The sequence below is a fragment of the Pimephales promelas genome, chromosome 2, assembly GCF_988280905.1.
Source record: "Pimephales promelas chromosome 2, fPimPro1.hap1.1, whole genome shotgun sequence".
NCBI lineage: Eukaryota > Metazoa > Chordata > Actinopteri > Cypriniformes > Leuciscidae > Pimephales > Pimephales promelas.
Genome location: NC_142770.1, coordinates 39,628,386 through 39,650,601, shown reverse-complemented (window position 1 = coordinate 39,650,601; position 22,216 = coordinate 39,628,386). Strand labels below are relative to the sequence as shown.

The following is a 22,216-nucleotide window of genomic DNA, read 5'->3' as shown; positions in this document are numbered from 1 at the left end:
AAACTTTATTGTGTCTGTTTTTTAAAAAAAAACTTTATACAGGCTTCAAAATGTATGAGTTTTGGATTAACTTGTAAAGATTATCTTGATAGACAAAAGGTGTAAGGGTCACAACTCTTTGTTAAACACAGATCTTGTTTTTTGCGATTTTCCAAAAGGGGAAAATGCATAGCTTTTCGATCGGGGAACCCATGCGCCGCTAGCTTCCGGGTTGTCCTACAAAATTGACTTCATCACTTTGGCACTCTATAATGTGATGTCAGATCTCCGGTGCTTAACTAGAAAACGTATTACAGCAGGTCAGGACCGGTCAGGACAGACTCCCCCGGGCCCCGGGTGATGTCAGTTTTTTTTTTTTTTCACAGTATTTCCGTTCCATATCAATAAAATAAATTAAAACGCCAAAGGATCATGCGATGGAATCTTCCCTGCAAACGATACTATGAAGAATGTGACTATTTAACTTCAAGTCAAAAACAAAAGGTAAGTAGGTATTCATATTCATTTCAGTTTAAGCAGACGCAAAACCCCACTAAAGGCGACAACTTTTGGAAAGTGATAAAAGCTCCTTAATAAGTTGCAGTTTCTCGGTTTGATCGATTTGAGCGTCAGCCTGCAAATCTAAAATAAAGCATAGACATTTCAATATAAGAGTCCCTTATAGTTTATCCATCGTAGGATATGTGGATTCCGGGATTGTAACATCTAGTCCTTTACTTGAGCTTGTTTATAGAAGTCACTTTGTGTTTCCATTTTAAGCTCATTTTCCACCCGGTTATCATTTGGTTACCCGAACTATTTTATTTTATTTAAAGTAAACTATTGTTGCTTCTGTCTGGGATGCTCTATCACGGGAAGGAATGACTAGATATAATTTCACAGATTTTATTTTAATACGTATTATTTACCATAACTATTACAGTTAATATCACCTAAACCGTGATACATATGTGTTGTTATTAATACATTCATAACGATCACTCACAATAGAGATGAGTCACATGAATTATGAGGCTCATCACATGAAAACGAGCTGCGCAGTCTGATTTGCTCAAACATTAAACACCATCATGGTAACACACATGACATTTAAAAAATGCAATAAACACTAATTTAACAACATTGCATGTAACATAAAACCCTAATGTACATAAGTGATTACAAAAAAACTAAGAAAACTATGAAGAACCATAGTTATTTCAACAAAGAATAATCAAATGTGGCGTGTCACGCAGGGGATTGTGGGAATGTCAATTTACGTTGTTTCAATACAATGAGTGGTTCTTTTTCACTTTCAACAACTAAATCTAACGATATTTTACAGTAAAATTACATTAAATGTACCATTAGATCACAAATATTTACCATAGCCTATATGATCATTTGAGAAGAAAATTTCAAATGGCACTTAGGCTTGCATCTTGCAACTCTTCATCCATATATATATATATATATATATGCTAGCTATATATATATATATATATATATATATATACTGTATATATAACCATTTGTCAGACTTGAATTCTAAGAAGTTAAATGGTTTTGCTTGTACATTTATTATTGTGTTATCCTTTATTAAAAACACTTGCTGATTTTCCATTGTGCCCTGAAAGTAACTAAGCACTCCTAATTCTTTTAAAGGAACACTCCGACTTTTTGGGACTTTAGCCTATTCACCTTACCCCCCAGAGTTAGATAAGTCCATACATACCTTTTTCATCTCCGTGCGTGCTATAAGTCTGTTTGATGCACCCACCGCTAGCCTAGCTTAGCACAAAGACTGGATGTGACTGGTTGCAGCTTTCATACTGATCCAAATGAGTGGCAAAATAACGCAAACGTTTTCCTATTTACATGTTGTGATTTGTATAGTCACATAATGTACAAATAACAAAGTCAAATGAGACACAGACATCTTTTAACCGTATAAAACCTGGGAACTATTCTCTGAAGGCGAAGCACTGCTACTTTGACGGCGTAATAACCGCATCACCGGAGACACGCCATGGTGAGGAGCGGAGAGTTCGCTCGGTGTTTGGGTAAAGGAGTCAGCAATTTATAAATAGTAAAAGCGTAGTTTAGAGTCATGGGTTTTCGCTCTATTGTAAATAGCTGCGACAGTAAACAGGGGAGGTAATACCATGTTTCACAGAATTCCAACTAAAAACGCTGACTGGATGAAGAAATGGCTAACTTACTCTGGATATTTATCCAAACACACCTAAGATTATCAAGGGACATTATGTTTGCTCGGTACATTTCAATGAGGACGACTATTTTGAAAAAATGGAATTTGCCACACGGACCATAATGTGCTGAAGGATACGGCCATCCCGATAGCACAGACAGGACAAGTGGATCACCTGCGGCTGAGGTAGGCCTAAGTGTTCCGTTATGTTTTTAGATGACCTACTGTAACAGTGCCATTATTAGCCAGATCTAATGTAACGTTAGTGACACTATTATATGATTAGGGTATGAATATGTTTTTATGCGGTGCGGACGCGCTTGGGAAAAAAAAAACGAGCGCGTTTACCGCGTTGAACTTGCACCCTGCGCGCGGCGCGCCTATATATAGCCTAAATTTGAAATAACCATGGAAATAACGAACTTGAGCGTGCAAAAGGGTACGATAGGCTGTGAGTTCATTGTGCAAAAACAATTTGTGCTATTACTTTCCCCTTATTCTATCCTATAGTAATGCAATACTGTATATTATATAGGCTACTGTTGAATACATTTGGTTCATTTGGTTAAATTGCATTTAAAATATATTGATTCCTGTAATAATAATTATTTATTCATGTGATATTTATAAATATGGGTGCGTTTTTGGTTGGAAATCAATGAAAAATGGTACTGTATTACCTGGTCTCCCCTGTTTATTGTCACAGCTCATACAATAAAGCAAACACCCATGATAAACTATGCTTTTCTATTAGTAATTGCTGACTCTTTATTTCAACACTGAGCGAAGCGAACTCTCTGCTCTCGTCACGGTGCGTCTCAGGTGATTGTTATCACTCTGCCCAAGTAGCAGTGCTTCGCCTTCAGAAAATATAGTATTTATACGGTCAAAAGATGTCTGTGTCTCATATGGCCTTGATATTTGCACACTCTGTGACTATACAAACCACAACATCCCAGACAACAAATTAGATCGTGCCGACGTTGGGGCGCGCGTGGCTGCCCGACATAAAGTGCCTCGGTGAGATGTCTTATGGAGATCGGTAGCTAATCGGCAAGACATTGGGAAGACGGTGGTTTTAGAACGATCGCCGACCGCGAGCCAACGTATACCCGACATGATCGCCGACCGTGAGCCAACGTATACCCGATATAATTATTATGACCTATTCAGCGCGATCCCACTAGAGCAGGGAAAACATTCAGACGCCTGCCTCGCTCCCTTTGACTTAATACTGGAACAGCTGATTTTCGTCTGCATCGCTGGAAAGGGCACAGCATGCTTGAAAATCAGCTGTTCCGGTGTTAAGTCAAAGGTAACGAGGCTTCTGAATGTTTTTCGTCGCTCTAGTAGGATCCCACCGTTATGTCTAATTATTGATTTGTTTAGGCTAACTGCTGTCAGATTGTTCCAAGGACACAGGTTGCCTATTGTCTATCAACAATCAATAACAATATGATTTGTTAATCGTAACATTTCTTCCCTAACAATTTTGACAATTGCAATTAAATTGAAATGAAATTGAAGTGAAAGTTAAATTGAAAGTTAGTGATTGTTTGTGTAGGGTGTAGCCTATTTCAAACACAGTCTTACTACCTGGGAAATGTCAGTCTAACATAAAAAATGAATGGATCAGTGATATTAAAATTAAGTTTGATGGTCATGCAAATTAAGCTAGGAGTTTTCCAGAATAAATAATAAAAATGAGAGCACCGGAAGATGACCTTGAACATTTATTTTTTACTTTTGTTTTTGCAAAAGTAGTATCATTTATTTTAACACTCATCAAATCACACATAGAAAAGTACAACAACAACAAAAAGAAATTCCCTCCAAAATAGGTAAACAGGAAAAATCAGTCCAATCAATTATTTCACTTTAAGATGCTCGCCCTCTTGCTTCCTGTCCCTCCTCAGCCGCAGCCAGTTTCTCGCAGTCATCTCTACATCTGCCTCAGTGGAATTTTGTTGGGTAGGATTTCTTAACACAGCACCTAAACGAAACAAAATAAAAAATAAATAAAGCAAATTTATACTTTTACTAATTTAGTCTGATGTTCTGAGTAAGAAGTGCAGTAGCATACATTACATATAAAATATCGTACCATTGTTAGTCCTCTGAAGGATCCCTGGAAAAGGCTGCAAAGCACACAGGCCGTCATTATTATCCGGCGGCGTCACTAGAAAATAGAGAAAAACCAAATTATTGGAGTGAACAGTAAGTCAAGTTTATCACAATAATATAAACTAATGTCAGTGAGCTGAGTAATTGCCACACATTTCTATCAGCAGCAACTCATCTTAACCCATGTCAAAATAACAGAGCTAACCCAGTGTCACTCCACATCAGTGGTTCTCAAACCTTTTCTGTCATTCCCCACTTTGCATAGAACTGTGCCGTGCTCTATATGTGTTTGTGTGTGTGTTTGCGAGTGTGTGTCAGTGTGTTCTTTGTCTGCGTCTTAAATAGCTTACAGTCAGGAAAGTCTATGGAAGCACATGGGTAGCAATATTCAATTTGAATGAAAATTAATTTCATGATTTAATTTGATTAATTTCATCGCAAGTGTCTTGACTGTGAGTGTAAACGCAATTAAGAAAAGTAACATTTGAATGATCATTAAATTTGCCACAGTTTTTGCTTGAACATGTTACACATATCTAATTATTTCTGTAATGCATTTTCATTTTAATTTTGACACTTATAAAGCATTTCAATATGCATATTAAAACTAGTGTATGAAATGGCAAATGTAAATTATGTAATTTCATTTTCATTTTGCAACAAACGTTGCTAGAATGTAAAATATAAATTTAAATACACAATGCAATGCCATTTTACATATTGCATTGTCATTTTGCATATTACATTTCAAAATGATTATTGCTACCCATGTGCTTCCATATCAGTCCTCCAGTCCTCCTTCTTGAATATTAACTGCGGCCTCTTGGAAAGACAGAAAACCTTGGCTAACTTATCACCAGTGTTGGGAGTAACGCATTACAAAAGTAATACATTACAGTAACATATTACTTTTTGCTGTAACGCAGTAGTGTAAGGCATTACTAATCAATTTTCAGTAATATTTTACTCGTTACATGTTCAGTGAGGCTTGTATTACAGTTGTATTACAGTGTATTGTCTGCTTTTACTTCTTAAAGGCAACAGACTATGTGAAAGTTTTAAAGCAGTCTTTTAGTGCCAGTTCAGAGCGGTCGCGTCTGTAACATTGTTTTTTCCTCATAAATGCGAACACGAAAACTAAAATAAAATGAATATTTTAAGTTTTATGGAGACTGGAGAGCCAACCCTTCCTCATCCGATTTGCGCAGTGTAATTAACAGAATTACAAAAAATATATTTTACCTCCTATTTTTTTGTCACGCATGAATGTGTGTCTTTTCCCTAATATTAAAAATAAAACATAGAGTGATATTTGTCTAATATCTGGAGTCCTTTAAGGAAGTAGCCTACTTTCAATACATGTATTTTCTGAGAATTTTTATTTCAAGTTTTGACTGCAAATGTCATGTCCATAATGCTGGACTTCCCCAATTTTAAATAATTTATCCTCAACTAGTTTTGTGGTGTAGGTCCACGTATTTTATTATGTTAACTTAAAATAATACTAATAGCCTAATTTAAAGATAAGGCAGCATTGGATATGGACAGTAAGGAGAATAACGCTGGAGTTGGAAGAGGTGTGTCGCGATTCTAGGTTCGTGGATCTGAGTCGTGTGGCGAATCGCGATTTCGGTTTCATATTGCATATCGTTACAGCCCAAAAGTTAAGTTCTACTTAGTTATTTTGGTGAAAGTAACTCAAAAGTAATACATGAGTAATGTAACGCATTACAATTCTGGGACAGTAATATTGTAAGGTAATCAGTGTTGTGCAAGTTACTTCCAAACTCTAATACATTAGGTATTACTTGTTACTGTTATTTAAAAGTAATTCATTACCTTACAATATTACTGTCCCAGAATTGTAATGCGTTACATTACTCATGTATTACTTTTGAGTTACTTTCACCAAAATAACTAAGTAGAACTTAACTTTTGGGCTGTAACGATATGCAATATGAAACCAAAATCGCGATTCGCCACATCCACGAACCTACAGAATCGCGACACACCTCTTCCAACTCCAGCGTTATTCTCCTTACCGTCCATATCCAATGCTGCCTTATCTTTAAATTAGGCTATTAGTATTATTTGAAGTTAACATTATAAAATACGTAGACCTACACCACAAAACTAGTTGAGGATAAATTATTTAAAATTGGGGAAGTCCAGCATTATGGACATGACATTTAAAGTCAAAACTTGAAATAAAAATTCTCAGAAAATTCATGTATTGAAACGTATATAGGCTACTTCCTTAAAGGACTCCAGACATTAGACAAACATCAGTCTATGTTTTATTTTTAATATTAGGGAAAAGACGCACATTCATGCGTGACAAAAAAATAGGAGGCAAAATATATTTTTTGTAATTCTGTTAATTACACTGCGCAAATCGGATAAGAAAGGGTTGGCTCCAGTCTCCATAGAACTTAAAATCTTCATTTTATTTTAGTTTTCGTGTTCGCATTTATGAGTAAAAAACAATGTTACAGACGCGACCGCTCTGAACTGGCACTAAAAGATTGCTTTAAAACTTTCACACAGTCTGTTGCCTTTAAGAAGTAAAAGCAGACAATACACTGTAATACAACTGTAATACAAGCCTCACTGAACATGTAACGAGTAAAATATTACTGAAAATTGATTAGTAATGCCTTACACTACTGCGTTACAGCAAAAAGTAATATGTTACTGTAATGTATTACTTTTGTAATGCGTTACTCCCAACACTGAAGGTAATGAATTACTTTTAAATAACAGTAACAAGTAATACCTAATGTATTACAGTTTGGAAGTAACTTGCACAACACTGCTTATCACACTACCAAAAAATTCCAAAATCATATCTGGAACACCAAACTATGGTATGCGCTGTGGACCTGTGCAGTACACTGCATCAGGTCCCTAAACTCAAGTAGACACAGTTTACTACAGAGGGGACACTTACCTTTACTATACGATGATGTGGGATGGGCTGGAGGAGATTTGTCGTGCGTTTTCTTCTTCTTTGCCTGTGTTGTTTGTGGTGCATTTACTGTAGGGTGTCTGATGAAGGGCACGATTTAGGGTGTCTGATGCAGGGGATGGTGGTGGTGATGGTGATCTAAGTTGCAATGGTCTGTAAATGAAACGTTTTTACAAAGATTAGTTATCATATTGATCACATCGAACAGAGAGAAATATGACATGGGTGACATACTCTGTGTGATACAAAGAGGATGATCAAAAAGTCAAAAAACATATGAAGCTCACTGAAATTGGAAAACATTTTAAATATACAAAATAAATGAACAAAACAACCAAAAAACAATAAAAGCAATGTCCCGGTTAACAGAAAATGCACTTGAATAAATAGCCAAAATACAAATAAAATGGTTGTAAACAAAACCCGACCATACCCTAAATTATTTGTTATTAAAACATTAACACACAAACCACTGTTAATTTAACATAAAGCAAGCAGCTACTGCGTGCATTGTCTGGCATGACTGAATGGGCTCCCTTAATAATTCCAAAAAAGCTGACAGTTCATCATGATCTCACACATCTCTGTTATTACCAATGAAGCTGACTGCACAATGAATCTCATATAATATCTAGGCTACACTTTGTTTGTTATAATTAGAGGATTTGCCAGCATACAGAATTCATCACTGAATAAAAAAAGTCTGTTTTGAGCAGTGAGGGAAGTATATCTTAAATGCTTCTGATTGGCGTTCAAGAAATCAACATGTGATTGGCTACATCGCTCAATAATGCAAACATGTTATAAATAGAAACTCTAGCCTGTAAATCGTTACTACTTTGTTTTAGTTGTTCTTGCAGATGACTAAAAATCTATTAGTTTTTATATGTTTGATAAATAAATATTTTTAGTTTGCGGGACTACCGCAAATCGGTTTATTCTCCCGCAACCCGCACACACAGATTGAGTTACCACTTGCACTCGGCCATCGAATCTAGTGCAGCGCCGCACTCTATTGCGTTGGGAGTGCACGTCTCTAGATCTAAGGCCCGACCCGAGGATAGTGTCAGCCCAGGTCGGGTCAAGTCCTTGCTCGGGCAGAGAATCTAAGCTCTAGTTCACGCTAAGGAACCGAGAGTTTGTCATCCAGTCTCTTTGGTATAGAGAGACAGAGAGAGACGACGAGGAAAATAAACAAGCATGCAAATGTAAATTATCGTGTCCAGAAAAATTTGAGTTTGCCATGCCTCTATCATATTTGCTGAGTGACAAAAAATACCTTTTATTGACAGTGATAGACAGTTGACAAATATCTATACCAACATAAACATAAAATTTGCAACGTTACAGCACTCAGCATTAACCTGATGTTGACAATGGAGTTCTCCTGTAGCCTTATTTAGGTCAAAGATAAATATTTCCACTACATTACTGCCCTGGCCTACCTGTAAACCATTCCTTTGCTACTAGTCCACTCGCTCCACTATAAGGTATAGGCTTTCCTGATTCAAAATCAATAGTACAGACAGTAAAGGCAGAGACAGGTAAAGGTCACATTTTTTAGGATCTTAGGATGCCAATAATCAAGACAAGCAAACAGGGGAAAGTTATTACATACGTGTGTATCAATATGTGAAGACCCTAGAGATGTCCCCTACTCGTCTCAATCCAGATGGATGTGGTGCTGGTCCACTGGGAAGACCATACTGTAGTTCCAGCCGTCGTGTGTGCTGACGCGGCAAGTACACTGCAGCCGTAATGCCGGACAGAAGGGGAGTCACACCAACATATGGAAAGAAGTGTAAATGGATGGAGAAGCATATTTTACTATAAAGCTACGTCTCTAATCTTGGCGAAAGCCGAGTACAAATCTGCATGAAGTTTTAACATCTACTCTCGTGTAATGGAAAACATGTGCAAAATAACTTTTAACTAGATTAGTTAAAGATGTTTCAGTTGTCTTTGAGGTCAATTAAAACACATACTTACTGTACAAAGGCAAAGACGCTGTGCAAAATGGGCCTGGGCTCTGAAAAGAGCCTTTGGGGTGTATGTAGCTCCTGTTGAGAAAAAGAAGAAACATGAAAAGGAGTGACATGAAAACATGAAAAAATGGCAATTCAGAACTGTAGGATGACTTCTAGATCAATCACTTACAAAAATCACTCACTGAAAAAACAGAAAAGACCACTATTTTGTTTAACTAACAAAGGTTAAGGCTCTATTTTTATGAATAGCTGTGTGTCTTCACTTACTATCACTTTACTATAACCACTTCTTTGTATGACTGTCTAGTTGCATGCGCGCTTGTACTAAACTAGGTCTTTGATTGACAGGTCTACTTTTCACGGTAAACGCACAACAAAAGAGCTGCTTTAATTTTAAGCACATGTCACTTAAACAAAATAATTAAAAATCCCTTGAGTGTAAGGGGTTAATATTATAAATGGACAGATGTATGATTGTTTGGAAAAAAGTCAGTCCATCGTTTTATGACCGTTTATTAGTTTAGCCTGGTTGTTTTAGGTTATCCTCAGACTGACGAAAAACGAGTTCCCCTCATGTCTAAAAATACATAGGCTACCGTAAAAAATAACTAATTGAAAATATTTAATGCGAGAACATAAAACAGTCAGTTAATAATTACTAAAGTCAACAGTTAGAAAATAACTGTTAATCCTCCGCCGCCAATCTCTGTCATCCGTATCGTAAACATTTCTCAGAAAACTCGACGTTTTCTAACAAAATTATATTTTTCAATAAAAAAATAAGTACATAAAACAAAATAAACACTTACTAGCCTGAAAACGGTGTGTTTGAAAAGGATAAACATACTCACAGAGTCCGTTGCTGTAGACTTTAGCTGTATGGCCGTAGTGTAGACGATGCTGAGATCACTCACGCGCATGCTGCCTGTCATTGACTTACAGGCATCAATTCCGTGGGCACATCACGGATTTTTTGGCAAATCCGTGACACTGCAACGGATTTTGAGTTAAGAGTCCGTGTTCATTTCACGGAATTCTGTGAGATCAGGTTGCTTGGATGTTTAAGCATCTGCCTCCCTAGGTCAGACCATTCTGGATTAGTTCTCCCAATTCCTGAATAATGTCATCAACAAAGTTTAGTGTTTTGGGTTTGGATGCAGCAATGGATATGCAGAGGGGGGAAATGCATTCGGGTGACAAGTTTATGGAACAGAGAACTGGCCAGAGGGATAGGTTCGTGCTTTTGAACAATGGTAGCCCATCAATGTTCATCGAAAGGTCAAGTGACTGCAGATGCTCTGTCACAGATGCAGGATATCTGCTCAGATGCTTTGACAGTTGATCTGCCACATTAAACTTAACACTCTCGACACCATCTTTGTTAGAAAGTTCATAGTGGTTTTCGTTTCCAAAGAGTGTCCTTGCTGTTTGGGGGAGTTCTTCATGTCCATGTTTTTTAAGTATGCTTAAGATAGCATCCAAAGCATTATGTTTAATTTGAAATGCACATGCCCATTCAGATAGTTGTTCTCTGAGAGGCATGGTTATACTGTCTTGTTCACTCTCAGAACTTGACAGGGTTGGATCTGAAAAAACATGATTTTCCTCCTCAAAGAGCTGGTTGTGACTAAAACTTTCAGTATCAGGAACGCTGGCCATCTCATCTGAACTGACAGTTTGTTTGTTGGCTGCCTTCTTTTGTGCCCTCGACACTCTTGTCCAAATTCTTTTGTACTGCCTCCTACGCTCTTTGGATGTCATCAAGCTACTGTACTGGTGTCTCTGCCAATGATCCGATAAATTATGTTTTTCAGTAAACTTGTAGATTTAATCTATTTATTCTCCCCTCAAACTACCAGTATCAACCAAACTTGATTTGATTCTGAACTTACCTTTTTGGATGACATAGTTGCAAGAAGTATACTGGCTGAGAAAATGAAAATAAGTATAAATTACACACACACACACACACACACACACAAATATACATGCATATATATATAACAACTTTTTTTGTGGCAAAGCATATTTAAACTAAAGCCTTAACGTTTAAGTAAACAATTACTTTTTTAAGTAAACAATTTGTAAATTGTCCCTAATTAGATTTTTTGTTGTTGTTTAAATATATAATTTAAATATAAATTGAATTAATTTAAGTTTTCATGTAATGTAAAGGTTTAAGACTCATTCAAGTCATACAGATTTCAACAATTTCCCTTCAGTACAGTAGGGGGCAGTATATGCAACTCAAACGCTTGCAGCGAAGAGCTTCCGTTGCTGGTGTATAAGTCCCGCCTCACGAACGTGCGCGGATTGTGTTTGAATTTTCACTTTTCACTTTTCGTATCCTTTGACTATCTTCTAGTGTTTTATTTTACACACTTTCCAATCTTTTCAGTTTTTAGTTACTTAACGTTACAGCAGTACTTTAACATATCAATCGAAGAAAGAAGAAATACATTGCTTCACGACGAAACACAGGTAAGTGTAAAAACAACCCGCCGTAAGGGTCCCACACGTTCTCTGAAGTATTATTAACCAGGATCTCTATTTCAAATGTAGTTTTTAAATGGCTTTTTAACTAGTTAGGTTTAATTGTTGAGTAGACAGTGTTGCGTCTGTAAACTTTTCTATTTATAGAACTTGACAATCACCTAACTTTGTTTTGAACATCTTTTCAAAGACATCAATTGGCTACCATGTCTTTACACAAGTAAAATATATTTATATAACGTTAGCACTTTTCACAATTTAGCATAGATTGTATCAAAGCAGTTTCACAGTATCAATCAAAACAACATAACAATGGTTCTTTCTTAGTGGAAAAACAACATATGGTCTCAAGCGGATTTTGCTTTTGCTTATTTTATTTCCAAACCATACTTCTTCTTCTTTTTTTTTTTTTTTTACAATATTAGGGCCAGTGCTTGAAGTTGGAGAAATAAGGTGCCGGTACTCTCTTGCATTGGCAAATCGTGACATTTAAAATTTATACAGTGAAGAACAAAACTTGGAAATATTGCTGGTACAACAAGAATTTATTGTTATTTATGAACTACATACTTTAATTTTAACAAGTAGTGTGTGTGCGTGCATTTCTTTACAAAGAAATCATCTTTTAAGAAGTTGGTCATTTCATAAACTTGATTCTTGAAGTTTGTTAAGATTGGAGGTATACAACAATGGCATGTAAATGGTAAACAAAACAACGAAGAAAACCGCTCTGATATTGCCTTTTCAGTCATACTTCGATTTGTTTACAGCAAACATAAAAAAAGTACACTCAGGATTGATTTGGGCATGTACCTGTCTGTGTAGGCTATTACATTAACTAAAAGAACTTATATTCTGACTAGTTCGCTCGTTTTATTTATTTATAAAACATATAGTGTTACCCAAACTGAATAATTAAGACAAGTTTAAATGGCTAAATTTTTGTATAAATATTTTTGAGTCTTCGTTTTCTTTTCTGATGTAGCCTATTCTAGTTCTTGTTAAAACACACTAATTGCAAATTCTGTGCACTTTGGGCACTTTTTGTGTCAAATCCTATTTATTTTCTCCTTCAACAGTGTGCTTTCACTTTAAATGAGCGTAGCACAACACAAATAGACTTGGCCCGAACCCCCAGTTCACTGCCGCTCACGCGCCACTCCTCCGCGCCCGCGCTGTGTGAAAATGCACTCACTGATTAACATGCAAACCAAAAAAAATACGCACTGATCACGCTTCACAAAATACGTGGTGGACACGATCAGCTTCGGTAGCCTATCGCAGACGCAACGCGCCGCAGATGTGCAGTGTAAATAAGTTGTTAAACAGCCGTCACACTTTTTCTGTCAGTGGTAGAGTACCGGCTACATGCAAGAAGTAGTGGTACGCAAGAAACAGTGCAGGTACGCATAAGAGAAAAATGTAGAAGTGCTGGTACTGCGTACCGGTGAGTACCGCCCCACTTCGAGCACTGATTAGGGCATTGTAGTTACATGGAGTTTTAGGTTATCTGGTTAAACTGGTGTCATAAAATTTGATTGTATTTTAGGATGAAGCCAAGTCGGAGAATCTATTTACAGTCCTGGAGAGCTACCAGACGCACTCTCCAAAACCTCCATGCAAGCCAGGCAGAAAATGCACGTGCAAGCCAGACAGAGAATCTCACTCACCAAAACCCTGAGAGCCTCAATAGAGACACATTCATGTCATGTGATGAGAGAGATGGAGATGGAGAACAAACGGTATTTTATCAAATCATTGGCTATCGACTATTTTCTGGGGGTGTACTGTACTTTGTAAAATACAGTGCTCATTAAATATTTTTCATGAATTTCAGGATGACTATTGTTACTGGCCTGCATGCAATCCGACAGCCAGAGCACGAAGGGGGGAACAACCTGATCCTGATACTTGGATTTCAAGGAAAGTCAAGGTGTTTAGTGGCGAAGTCTACGCGTGCGCGAGCGATCGGTTGTTTGTGTTTGTAGCTCCGGAGAATTTCTTCACAAATCCTTGATTTTCTTCTTTACCACTTATTTATAAACAAGCACTTTCTATTTTTATATTATGTGAACTTATCCTCGATAGTATTCCTTATAAAAAACAATTGGATTGCTTTGATATCGCTACTTATATCCAACCTCCCTAAATCCTGGCTACTAGCCTTTAGCCCGCTAGCATTCCACGCGTGCCCTCTCGCCTATTTGATCGTCTCATTTTACACCCGTTTCACTGAATCCTGGTTATTTCCGACATTTCAATCCTAAATTAGTAGTGATAGTTGTAGTATCACTACTAATTTACTGATCATCCGTTATAATGGCGAACATATCAGATGCGTGTCTAACATTACCTTTGAGTGCAGATGAAGACACATTCGAGCTCTTCACGGTGAAGCAGGAGCTGGAATACGTCGAGAAACAGATCCGCGGTCTGCTGGTGAAGCAAGCCGAGCTGCTGGATCGGCGCTCAACGCTTGAAGCATCACGCGCCGACGCTAACAAATCAAATCACTCTTTGACTCCGAGTTCATCTACGCCGTACGTTACTCTGCCGAGGAAGATGCGATCATCTAAGGCTTCATTCACTCCGGCACCGAAACAACATGGACCATGGATCACACAGCGGAAGACTCGAGCCAGGACCAGAGCTGCCTCTCCGCCCCTCCCGGTCTTCGAGATCTCCACCCGGAACCGCTTCTCCCCTCTTCGCGAGCCGGAACGCGATGACGCCGTGATCATCGGCACATCCATAGTCCGCCATGTCCGCGCAAATTCGGATAAAGGTAAAGTGCGCACTCACTGCTTTCCTGGTGCTCGTGTTCTTGATGTTGCTGCACAGGTTCCCGAGATCCTGAACGGGGACGAGCGCGTCGGAGCTGTTGTGCTGCACGCGGGAGCGAACGACATCAGGCTGCGGCAGACGGAGGTTCTGAAGAAGGACTACAGGAGCCTGATCGAGACGGTACGCAGCACAGCGCCTAAAGCAGCGATCATCGTGTCTGGACCGCTTCCCACGTACAGACAAGGACAGGAAAGGTTCAGTAGACTTTTTGCATTAAATGAATGGTTAATGTCATTGTGTAATGAACAGGGGCTGCACTTTGTAAATAACTGGCATCTGTTTTGGGAAAGACCGAGACTGTACAGCACAGATGGTCTCCATCCCAGCCGAATCGGAGCGGCTGTGCTATCGGACAACATTTCCAAGACATTACGCACCAGATGACTAATGAGTCAAAGTCCAAATTACAGCCTTTGCGGTCCAAACTTAACTAATAAGCATAGTGTGGAACATTATATAGAAACTGTGTCTATTCCTCGTTTAGTGAAGCCAAACAATAAATCTAGTGTAGGATCTAGCAAAAATCTTATTGTAATTAAACCAGAAAATCTAAATATCAGTCAACAAAAACAATTTCTAAAGCTAGGTCTCCTAAACATTAGATCGCTCACACCTAAGGCGGTTATCGTAAATGAAATGGTCACAGACAATAACTTCGATGTTCTGTGCCTTACTGAAACCTGGCTTAAACCAAATGAGTATTTCGGTCTAAACGAATCTACTCCGCCAGGATACTGTTATAAACATGAGCCTCGTCTGATCGGTCGTGGCGGCGGTGTTGCAACAATCTATAAAGATATTTTTAATATTACTCAGAAAACAGGTCACAGGTTTAATTCATTTGAAGTACTTGTGCTAAATGTTACGCTCTTAGATGTAAGAAGGAAATCTATATTATCTCTAGCCCTGGCTACTGTATATAGACCTCCAGGGCCATATGCTGAATTCCTAAAAGAGTTCGCAGACTTTCTCTCGGATCTATTGGTAAATGTCGATAAAGCAATAATTGCTGGAGATTTTAACATACACGTAGATAATACAAATGATGCTTTAGGGGCTGCGTTTACAGATTTATTAAACTCCTTTGGGGTCAAACAAAACGTCAGTGGTCCCACTCATCGTCTAAATCATACACTAGATTTAATTATATCATATGGAACCGATCCAACTGATATAGATATTATACCGCAAAGCGATGATGTCACTGATCATTACATGGTGACTTGCATAATACGTACTGCTGAAATATGTCATGTTGCGCCACGTTATAGACCAGGCAGAACAATCCTTCCAACCACTATAGATGGATTTTCAAATAGCTTACCTGATCTATCTAAGCTGCAAAGTGAACCCAAACAAACAGATGAATTAGAGGAAATGACTAGCAGTTTAAGCACCATTCTTACTAGTACATTAGATATTGTTGCGCCAATTAAATTAAAAAAGGTTCGAGAGAAAATTAAAGCACCGTGGTACAACAGTGCTACGCATGCTATCAAGAGAGAAACTCGCAACTTAGAGCGTAAATGGAAACAAACTAATTTAGAGGTCTTTAGAATCGCGTGGAAAGACAGTATGTCACGTTATAAAAAGACACTAAAAACAGCCAGGGCTGAGCATCTCCGCAAACTAATCGAAAATAACCAAAATAATCCAAGGTTTTTATTTAACACCGTGGCTAGGCTAACAAATAAACAGACATCACCAGAGCAAAATATACCTTTACAGTTTAGTAGTAATGATTTTATGAATTACTTCAATGCGAAAATAGAAAGCATCCGAAACAAAATTATAAATGTACAATCCGCTATGGTGTCTTATGATTCAGCTTCAATTATGGACCCTCTAGAACAACTAAACCGCTTTACAACGATAGGACAGGAGGAGCTAAATAAACTTATCATTGCATCTAAACCAACAACTTGTTTATTAGATCCAATACCCACTAAACTACTGAAAGAACTATTACCTGTAGTGGAAGAGCCTCTCCTCAATATTATTAACTCGTCTTTATCTTTAGGTCATGTCCCAAAAATATACAAGCTGGCTGTAATAAAACCTCTCATTAAGAAACCGCAATTAGATCCAAATAACTTGGCAAATTACAGACCCATTTCAAATCTTCCATTTATGTCCAAAATACTTGAAAAAGTAGTGTCCGCTCAATTGTGCTCTTTTTTGCAAGAAAATGATATCTATGAAAAATTCCAGTCAGGATTCAGACCGCATCATAGTACAGAAACTGCGCTAGTTAAAATTACAAATGATTTACTTTTAGCTTCTGACCAAGGCTGTATCTCAATACTAGTCCTACTTGATCTTAGCGCTGCGTTCGACACTATAGATCATATAATACTCCTGGATCGACTACAAAACTTCACCGGTGTCCAGGGACAGGCATTAAGCTGGTTTAGATCGTACTTATCGGACCGTTCTCATTTTGTCTGTTTAAATGGGAAAAAATCAAAGATAACGTCAGTAGACTATGGAGTACCGCAAGGATCAGTTTTAGGCCCTCTGCTATTCTCAATATATATGCTGCCACTTGGTAATATTATAAGAAAACATGGAATTAATTTCCACTGTTACGCTGACGACACTCAATTATATATTTCATCACGACCAGATGAAAACACTAACTCATCTAAAATGACAGAGTGTCTCAAAGATATAAAATGCTGGATGACGCGTAATTTCCTGCTATTAAATTCAGATAAAACGGAGGTATTACTTATTGGTCCAAAAAACTACTCACAAAACCTCTCACAATACAACTTTAATATAGACGGATGTCCTGTTACTTTATCCACAACAGTAAAAGACCTGGGTGTTATACTAGACCGCAACTTGTCGTTCGAAAATCATATTTCATATGTTACAAGAACAGCCTTTTTCCACCTTAGAAACATTGCTAAGCTACGTAACATGCTATCTATTTCTGATGCAGAAAAATTAGTTCACGCATTCATGACCTCGAGACTAGATTACTGTAATGCTTTATTAGCCGGTTGTCCTGAATCCTCAATAAACAAGCTACAGTTAGTACAAAATGCAGCTGCTAGAGTTCTTACTAGGTCAAGAAAATATGATCATATAACACCGATTTTATCATCTCTACACTGGTTACCTATTAAGTTCCGCATCAACTACAAAATACTACTACTGACCTATAAAGCCCTAAATGGTTTAGCACCTATGTACTTAACGGACCTTCTTTCGCCCTACAATCCACCGCGTTCCTTAAGATCACTAAATTCAAGGCTTCTGGTCATTCCTAGGATATCGAAGTCCAGTAAAGGAGGGAGGGCGTTCTCGCATTTAGCTCCAAAACTCTGGAATGGCCTTCCCGATACGGTCCGAGCCTCTGACTCGCTGACACAGTTTAAAACTAGATTAAAGACGCATCTCTTTAGTCAAGCATTCACATAATGCTTACCTTCTACTCCTCTGTTATGCCATACGGAACCGTTTGCCACTGAAACTGCTTAACGCACCAGTGGGGCTCGACAGCCTCTTAGACAAACGGGTCGGCGCGTATGGTTGGGTTGCGGAGAGTTCGGGTTACGGAGAGTTTGTGAGTTATAACGGAAATTATTATGAACATCAGCTATGCTAATTATTTCCCATCTGCCTTTCTGCTGTTATCTCGGGACGCTTGTCCCGAGAAAAATGGCGTTCGTCAGGTCCAGTTTTGTGTCCAGCCTCTCACGGGGATTTCGGATGCCCCAACGCCTGTGATGAGACGACTCAACGCCTGTGATGAGACGACTCAACGCCTGCGATATGTTATGGCGCCGTTTGAATCATAAACAATATTTATATTTAATATTTATATTTAAACAATATGAATGTAAGCCAGAGGAGAACTGGCCCCCGACTGAGCCTGGGTTCTCCCAAGGTTTTTTCTCCATCCAATCTGATGGAGTTTTGGTTCCTTGCCACTGTCGCCTTGCTTTTGGCTTGCTTTGAGCTTGCTCAGTTGGGGTTATTTATTTAGTGTTTAGCAATGTTGTTGATCTGTGTTGTGCTACTTACATGTTATCACTGTGAAGCTGCTTTGATACAATCTGTATTGTGAAAAGCGCTATATAAATAAATGTGACTTGACTTGACTTGACTTGTTTAGTGGTGTTACAGGTACAGTTGTATTAATTTCTTGTCCTGTTTTTGCTGTGCATGCTCAAGTAATTTTTTGAAAGCTGTTAAAAAAGCAAAATACATTGCATAATGTAGAATACTTGTAAATGTTTAAACTAATCCTATATTGTTTGTACTTTCCTAATGTTAACATTTCTTTGTAGCTGACTTCAACCAGGCACTGCGGTGGTTGAAAAAGGCAGAAACAATGTCAAGCGTGGAAAGTGCAGATAATGGGGCTGTGCTCTCAAAAAGGCCAGCAAAATTTGCTTACAGCAGTGATGAGGGTATTTGCATTTCCATGCAGTTATTTATTGCATGCTGTATCCCTGACTGGTTTGTTGTCTGGAGTAAATTGTATGCTTTTTAGATGAAGACTTTGCTGAACAGGTCCTCCAAATTAATAGGAAATCCAGAGGTATGATATTAAATAATTGTTCAATATTTCTTAAGAGTACCATGCTTCACAAGACTCCCCTCTATAAGAAAATCACTAGCATAACATAACATATTTGGAAATCATTAGAGACGGTCCCATAAATGAATGATTAACCAAAGTATCTTGGTAATATGCATCATCTAGGTTTGTTCCATGGACCACGAGAGGTGCCACCTTCACGGAAATCTTCTGCAGGGCCAACACACCCTCCACCTCCCATCTGCATTTTTCCGCAGACAAACACTATAAACAGTAAGTTAACAAGTGTTGCATAAGGTTTGTCAAATTGTGCGGATCTGTATTAAAATATACGTTGCCATTTTTTATTTATTTACACAGACCTTGATGATCCAGTTAGTCCTATTCAGCCTGAGATGTCTGATGGTATGATTTATATTCTTATTGTTGGTTTAATGACTTTGAAAATTTTGTTTATTTGTAAGTGTTAGTTATCAACATGTTGACACACAAGAAATGTAGCCAGGTGATTTGAACTTTAGTAGTTTTGTTTTATAAAATGCTGAACCTAAGTGTTGAGTTTAATCGCTTGCATTTTCTATTGCAAATGTGCACACAGAAACTGCCAGCTGCTCCTCGAGTGTGTCAGACTCTATCTCCGCCTTAACCCAAACGATTACAGTAATACAAGGTATGTTAATTTTTATTGTGGGTACACTTCTGTCATTGTGGGTACAAGTTGTTCAGTCATGTAACTGCAATGTGTTATCTTTGCACTTTGTACGTTTCTGACCTTCATTTTAATGTCTTTGAAATATTTTGTGTTTCTGAAACAGAGACACTTAAGACAATGTTGACCCGCCAGGATGTGATGTCAAAAAACATCCAGGAGATACTTCTCCGGTTAAACCAGATTGGAGGGGCCAGACCGGGTCCGGAGACCCCAATAGAAATCGATGTGGCCCAGTCTTTGGAAGAACTTGCTGTCTTGGAGGCAAAACTGAAAGACCTTCCGGACTACAAGAAGAGATTGGTGGGTAATGGTTTAAACATAAAGTATCTTTTATATAGAGCTAAATATTTACCGCATTACTGATTTTTAATTTTCTGTATTTCCTCTGTGTAGACACACCATCTCAGTCTGATTGGTGGAGCCAACCCGGGAGAAGTTACAAGGCGTATCATGCGGGCTGTTGCTTCTAGCGGTGTCAGGAAAAACTACAGCCTTCATGGGAAGAAGGGGAAAAAAACATTGCTGCATACAACAGTGTACCAGGTTATCAAACGTGAGTTTAATATTTGGTAATAATTGTGTGGATGTTCCACAGCACAAAAAATTGATTTATGCTTGTCTAAACATTTTCTGCTTTAGAATTGGTTCATGTTTTAAAATATAGCTTGCTGTTTTCAAATCTAAAAGACAATATCAAAATGCCCTTAATATATGAAGAGTTCAGATGCAAAAGCCTCTAAGTGCCATTCGAAATTTTCTTCTAGAATGATCATTTTTATCAAGCTTGTACATTTAAGTTCAGTGATTTCACTTAAATGGCAATGATAATTACCTATTAATTGGTATTTAAGTGAAATTGCTGAACTAAGTTTGATAAAAATCATCATTAAAGAAGAAAATTTCAAATGGCATTTAAAGGCTTTTGCATCTGAACTCTTCATATATTAAATGAGTCCACCACTTGTTTTGTAAAACGTAATCACACAAGAAATAAAAAATTTAAAAAAAAATGCATTCTACACAACAGGGGCTATCATGCTGAGTCGATCCGGACTACAGGACAAAGCTGTGGAAGAACTCGTCACAAATGTTTTAAAACATACCCCAGCCCACAGTAAACTACAGGTACAAATATACACTTCTTGTGAGCATTTCACTTAAAAGACTGTGGCAATTGACTATTACTTGTAGGGATGGACCAATACCACTTTATGGAATGAGTATAGTATTTCATTTTTGCACTTGCCAATAGTGTGTACAGTGTACCAATACAAAATCTTGACATTGAATCTTGAAGTTCTGTTCACTCAATTTATTTAAATTGTTTGTCTAGGTGCAGTCAGTCCCAGAAGTGGCGGTCCAGCAACAGGACAATAACCAGCAATTGACGTGAAGACCTTTTTAAAGTGTTTTAAATAGTGTGTTAAACTTTTTTTTTTTTTTTTTTTTTTGCTTTAATGTACAGTTGTTCATTTTTTCTCATTTGTTTTTAAAGTGTTTTAAATAGTGACATTTATTTTTTTGCTTTAATGTATAGTTGTTCATTTTTTCCCCAATTTGTTATAGTGTCTATTCAATTATGTTCAATAAAATCTGCAAAAACACTTTTCAGTTTTTTCAATTATTCTACATGTTTTTTTTTAACATGTTTAACATTAACAATAGTGAATGTTTAAACATGTTTTTACCAATTGTTTGAGTAAAATGTCACAATTTGAACAGTAAAGCTACTTGAAACAAACAAGTTCTGAACAAGAACCACAATTATAGATGTTGCTGTGGCAGTAGTGGCAGGTAAATGGTTGTCAATAAAACCACTGCAGAATGAATATATAATGAAAAAGTCATCAAATGACCAATCCGCGACCAATAACACGGTCGCAAAGTGACGTAGTGAAGGCGTTGCCACGTTGTCGGTTGGTGACGTCGTAGCGACATCTTTTGGTGTTTCACTTTGACAGTTGTGGCGACGTCATATGCTAACGTAAGTGTGACTAAAAATGACCAGCACGTGACGTCGTCACAACGTAATATTGTTTGCTGGGTTGTTTGTGCTCGATTTATGTGCCGGTTTGTGCCATTGAAAGAAACATTGCAACTACGATCCCCTCTTAAACATATTTTAAAAAAAACTTTTTAAGCAGTTACATAACTCTCCACCCCATTTGTTCTAAATCGTTGAAGACACAATAGATAGACTTGAAGATTTGGTATTTCGGCTGCAGTATGGAGAAGAGCACTCCGCTGTAAGTGTTGCACTTGGCATTTGCTTCATTGTTGATTCAATTATGTTAGCAACATTGCAATCCGCATTGACCTGCCTCACACCTGATTTTAGATG

General features: G+C 37.7%; 1 protein-coding gene and 2 long non-coding RNA genes across 5 annotated transcripts in view; 1 reads left to right on the top strand and 2 right to left on the bottom strand.

The window, feature by feature from the left end:
- Positions 1–22,216, bottom strand: part of LOC148997375 (uncharacterized) — a 497,974-nt gene that overhangs the window by 417,871 nt on the left and 57,887 nt on the right. The window lies entirely within an intron of this gene.
- On the bottom strand, positions 3,956–10,146 carry LOC120462467 (uncharacterized). Of its 3 annotated transcripts, none has more exons than XR_016147172.1 (6): positions 10,123–10,146; positions 9,269–9,343; positions 8,902–8,989; positions 7,266–7,436; positions 4,296–4,370; positions 3,956–4,184 (listed from the first exon to the last, which is right to left on the bottom strand). It is a non-coding gene; the product is annotated as an uncharacterized LOC120462467 (long non-coding RNA). The 3 variants fall into 3 exon arrangements; XR_016147170.1 differs by having other exon boundaries at positions 8,902–9,030; positions 9,273–9,343; XR_016147175.1 differs by having other exon boundaries at positions 9,273–9,343.
- On the top strand, positions 18,734–21,479 carry LOC148997381 (uncharacterized). The gene is made up of 8 exons (XM_089122455.1): positions 18,734–18,745; positions 19,329–19,436; positions 19,524–19,568; positions 19,762–19,833; positions 19,979–20,175; positions 20,269–20,428; positions 20,903–21,000; positions 21,209–21,479. Exons 3-8 carry the CDS (start codon positions 19,559–19,561, stop codon positions 21,266–21,268), a joined length of 597 nt encoding a protein of 198 aa, XP_088978581.1. The 5' UTR covers positions 18,734–18,745; positions 19,329–19,436; positions 19,524–19,558; the 3' UTR covers positions 21,269–21,479.

Coding starts and splice junctions, on each gene's coding strand:
- LOC148997381 (XM_089122455.1), top strand. Junction 19,834..19,978: donor AACGATTACAGTAATACAAG/GTATGTTAATTT, acceptor TTTCTGAAACAG/AGACACTTAAGACAATGTTG. Junction 20,429..20,902: donor AGTGTACCAGGTTATCAAAC/GTGAGTTTAATA, acceptor TCTACACAACAG/GGGCTATCATGCTGAGTCGA.